At 44.5% G+C, this 2,820-nt stretch overlaps 1 protein-coding gene across 1 annotated transcript; it reads left to right on the top strand.

Annotated features, from left to right (window-relative positions):
* Positions 1-836: 836 nt before the first annotated feature.
* OR4S1 (olfactory receptor family 4 subfamily S member 1) lies at positions 837-1,766 on the top strand. The gene has a single exon (XM_069469897.1). It carries the CDS (start codon positions 837-839, stop codon positions 1,764-1,766), a length of 930 nt encoding a protein of 309 aa, XP_069325998.1.
* The last annotated feature ends 1,054 nt before the right edge of the window (positions 1,767-2,820 follow it).

The following is a 2,820-nucleotide window of genomic DNA, read 5'->3' on the forward strand; positions in this document are numbered from 1 at the left end:
TGGTAACAGTGTTCAGGGTGTGAATGCTTGTGAAGGAGCCGGGGAGCTGAGAGTGGGAGCACAGATGTACACAGAGTTATTGTCTCTGCAGTTGGGATGAGGACTAGTTTTCTATGGAGGTTGAGCTGGTGCTTAGAATGTGGGCATGTTCAGAGAGACCCTGACTCTGGGACCTAGAGTGCAAACTACCCTGTTCTGGTGATATCTCTGGTGTCTGAGATGTGGGTGGGTGCACTCCAGTCACAGAGCCTAGGTCTGGAGTGTGAACATTCAAGGGGCAGCTGAAGTTTGTGGTTCAGGGTATGCATGGGGTTGGGAGAGGTGGGGACTCCTTTTCCAAAGTGGCTGAACAGCATCAGCTTCTTGGGGTAAGGGAGGGGTGTGTAGCTGCATCTCCCTTTCTAGGGTTCCCTGGTGGGAATGCCTGGTTGGTTATCTCAGTGATAAAAGATACCAGTGTCCTCAGCAGAGCAGGCTTCCAGGGACCATGGTGGTTCCTATCACATGGCTGACACCAATTGCCTCCTCCTTTCTTTGTTTCTAGCCATTTTCTGGCATCTCAAATACACCAATCTCACCAGGAATCCTTCCAGTGTGGTTATTCTCAATTTTTTTTTCTCCACTATGTTGCTGCAGATTCTTTAATGGATCCTTGAGCCCTCTCAGGAATATTTTGGTTTGGGGATAGCTGTCTTTATTGTTTTTTTGTGAGGGGAATAAGGCTGGTATCTCTCCTACTCCACTACCTTGGTGATGTCTCAAGAAACTTTCTTATATCATATAATTTGTGTCTTTGCAGAGTCAGCCACTTTATTGGTGTTCGGGGTAGAAAATCCATGGGTGCCAAGAACAACGTGACTGAGTTTGTTTTATTTGGCCTTTTCCAGAGCAGGGAAATGCAGCATGCGTGCTTCATGGTATTCTCTCTCTTTCATGTGCTCACTGTCCTGGGGAACCTTCTGGTCATCATCACCATCAATGCCAGCAAGACCCTGAATTCTCCCATGTATCTCTTTCTCAGCCACCTGTCTTTTGCCGACATGTGTTATCCCTCTGCTACCACGCCCAAGATGATTGCTGACACTTTCGTGGAACGCAAGATTATCTCCTTTAATGGCTGCATGACCCAGCTCTTTTCTGCTCACTTCTTTGGTGGCACTGAGATCTTCCTTCTCACAGCCATGGCCTATGACCGCTATGTGGCCATCTGTAGGCCCCTGCACTATACAACCATTATGGATCGGCGAAAGTGTGGCCTGCTGGCAGGGGCCTCCTGGGTCGCTGGCTTCTTGCATTCCATCCTGCAGACCCTCCTCACAGTCCAGCTGCCCTTTTGTGGACCCAATGAGATAGACAACTTCTTCTGTGATGTTCATCCCCTGCTGAAGTTGGCCTGTGCAGACACCTACATGGTGGGGCTCATTGTGGTAGCCAACAGTGGTATGATCTCCTTAGTCTCCTTCCTTGTCCTTATCCTCTCGTATGTGGCCATCTTACTAAACTTGAGAAGCCGGTCATCTGAGGGCCGGCGGAAGGCTCTCTCCACATGTGGCTCACACATCATCACTGTCCTTTTGGTCCTTGTGCCCCCCATGTTCATGTACATTCGTCCCTCCACCACCCTGGCTGCTGACAAGCTTGTCATCCTTTTTAACATTGTGATGCCACCTTTGCTGAACCCTCTGATCTACACGCTAAGAAACAATGAGGTAAAAAATGCCATGAGAAAACTGTTTAGGGTTGGGAGGGGCTTAGGAGAGAAGTGACACTCCATAGAATCTCAATCCAGGCAAGAAATTGGGAGACTTCCCATCTTCTAGCATCTTACAGGTTTTGTATCTCCAGTTTGATGATTATAATGAGAACCATATTTGTAGCTCTTTGTTATGACAATCCCAGGTATTCTTTCAATCCTTCATTCATTAAATATTTATTGAGTGTTCATAATGAGTGAGGCACTGGGAATACAAATAGATGTAAGACACAGTCTTTACACTCAAGGAGATTACAGTCCAGGAGGCTCTTAGTGTGATACTTAAGAGCTCATTCAGTAAACCTGTGAATGAGGGAGTCTCTTGGAAGTCCAGGTATTTCACCTATACATAGATAAAAGCACTACATAGTTCCTTTGTGTTGGCTAACACAGTGCTCAATAAAATTCATTTTCTTCTTTCTTAGGATATTCAAAGCATTTTACTCTTATCCCTTCATACTCTCAGCAGGCAGATGAATAAATTAAATAAGTGTGAAGAGATTAAGAGATTCACCCAAAGTTACACAATAAGCCCAGAGCAGGGTGGGGACTAGAACCCAGGTCCTTGTACCTACTAAATACTAACTCCCCATTCCTCTCTTTCCCACCGCTGGCAACCACCGTTCTACTTTCTGTCTCTATGAATTGGACAACTCTAGGAAACTCATATAAGTGAAATCATAGAGTATTTGCCCTTTTTTGCTGGTTTATTTCACTTAGCATAACGTCCTCAAAGTTCTTCCATATTGTAGCATGTGTCAGAATTTCCTTCTTTTTTAAGGCTAAAAATGTTCTATTGTATGGATAGACCATGGTTTGTTTATCCATTTATCTGTGGATGGACACTTGGGTTTCTTCCACTTTTTGGCCAGTATGAATAATGCCTCTATGAACAAGGGTATATAATGTACGCTATCTTTTAACATGTTCTATATGCCAGACACTAATCTAAGCAGTATCCATAAACTATTTTATTTAATTCTAACAAAGCTAGGAGGTAGTGTCGAGGATAAAATCTTCCAACACTTACATTTTCAGTATGGGTCTTTATTTGCCATGACTTGTGC

This window comes from Eulemur rufifrons, chromosome 6, assembly GCF_041146395.1.
Source record: "Eulemur rufifrons isolate Redbay chromosome 6, OSU_ERuf_1, whole genome shotgun sequence".
In the NCBI taxonomy this organism is placed as follows: Eukaryota; Metazoa; Chordata; class Mammalia; order Primates; family Lemuridae; genus Eulemur; species Eulemur rufifrons.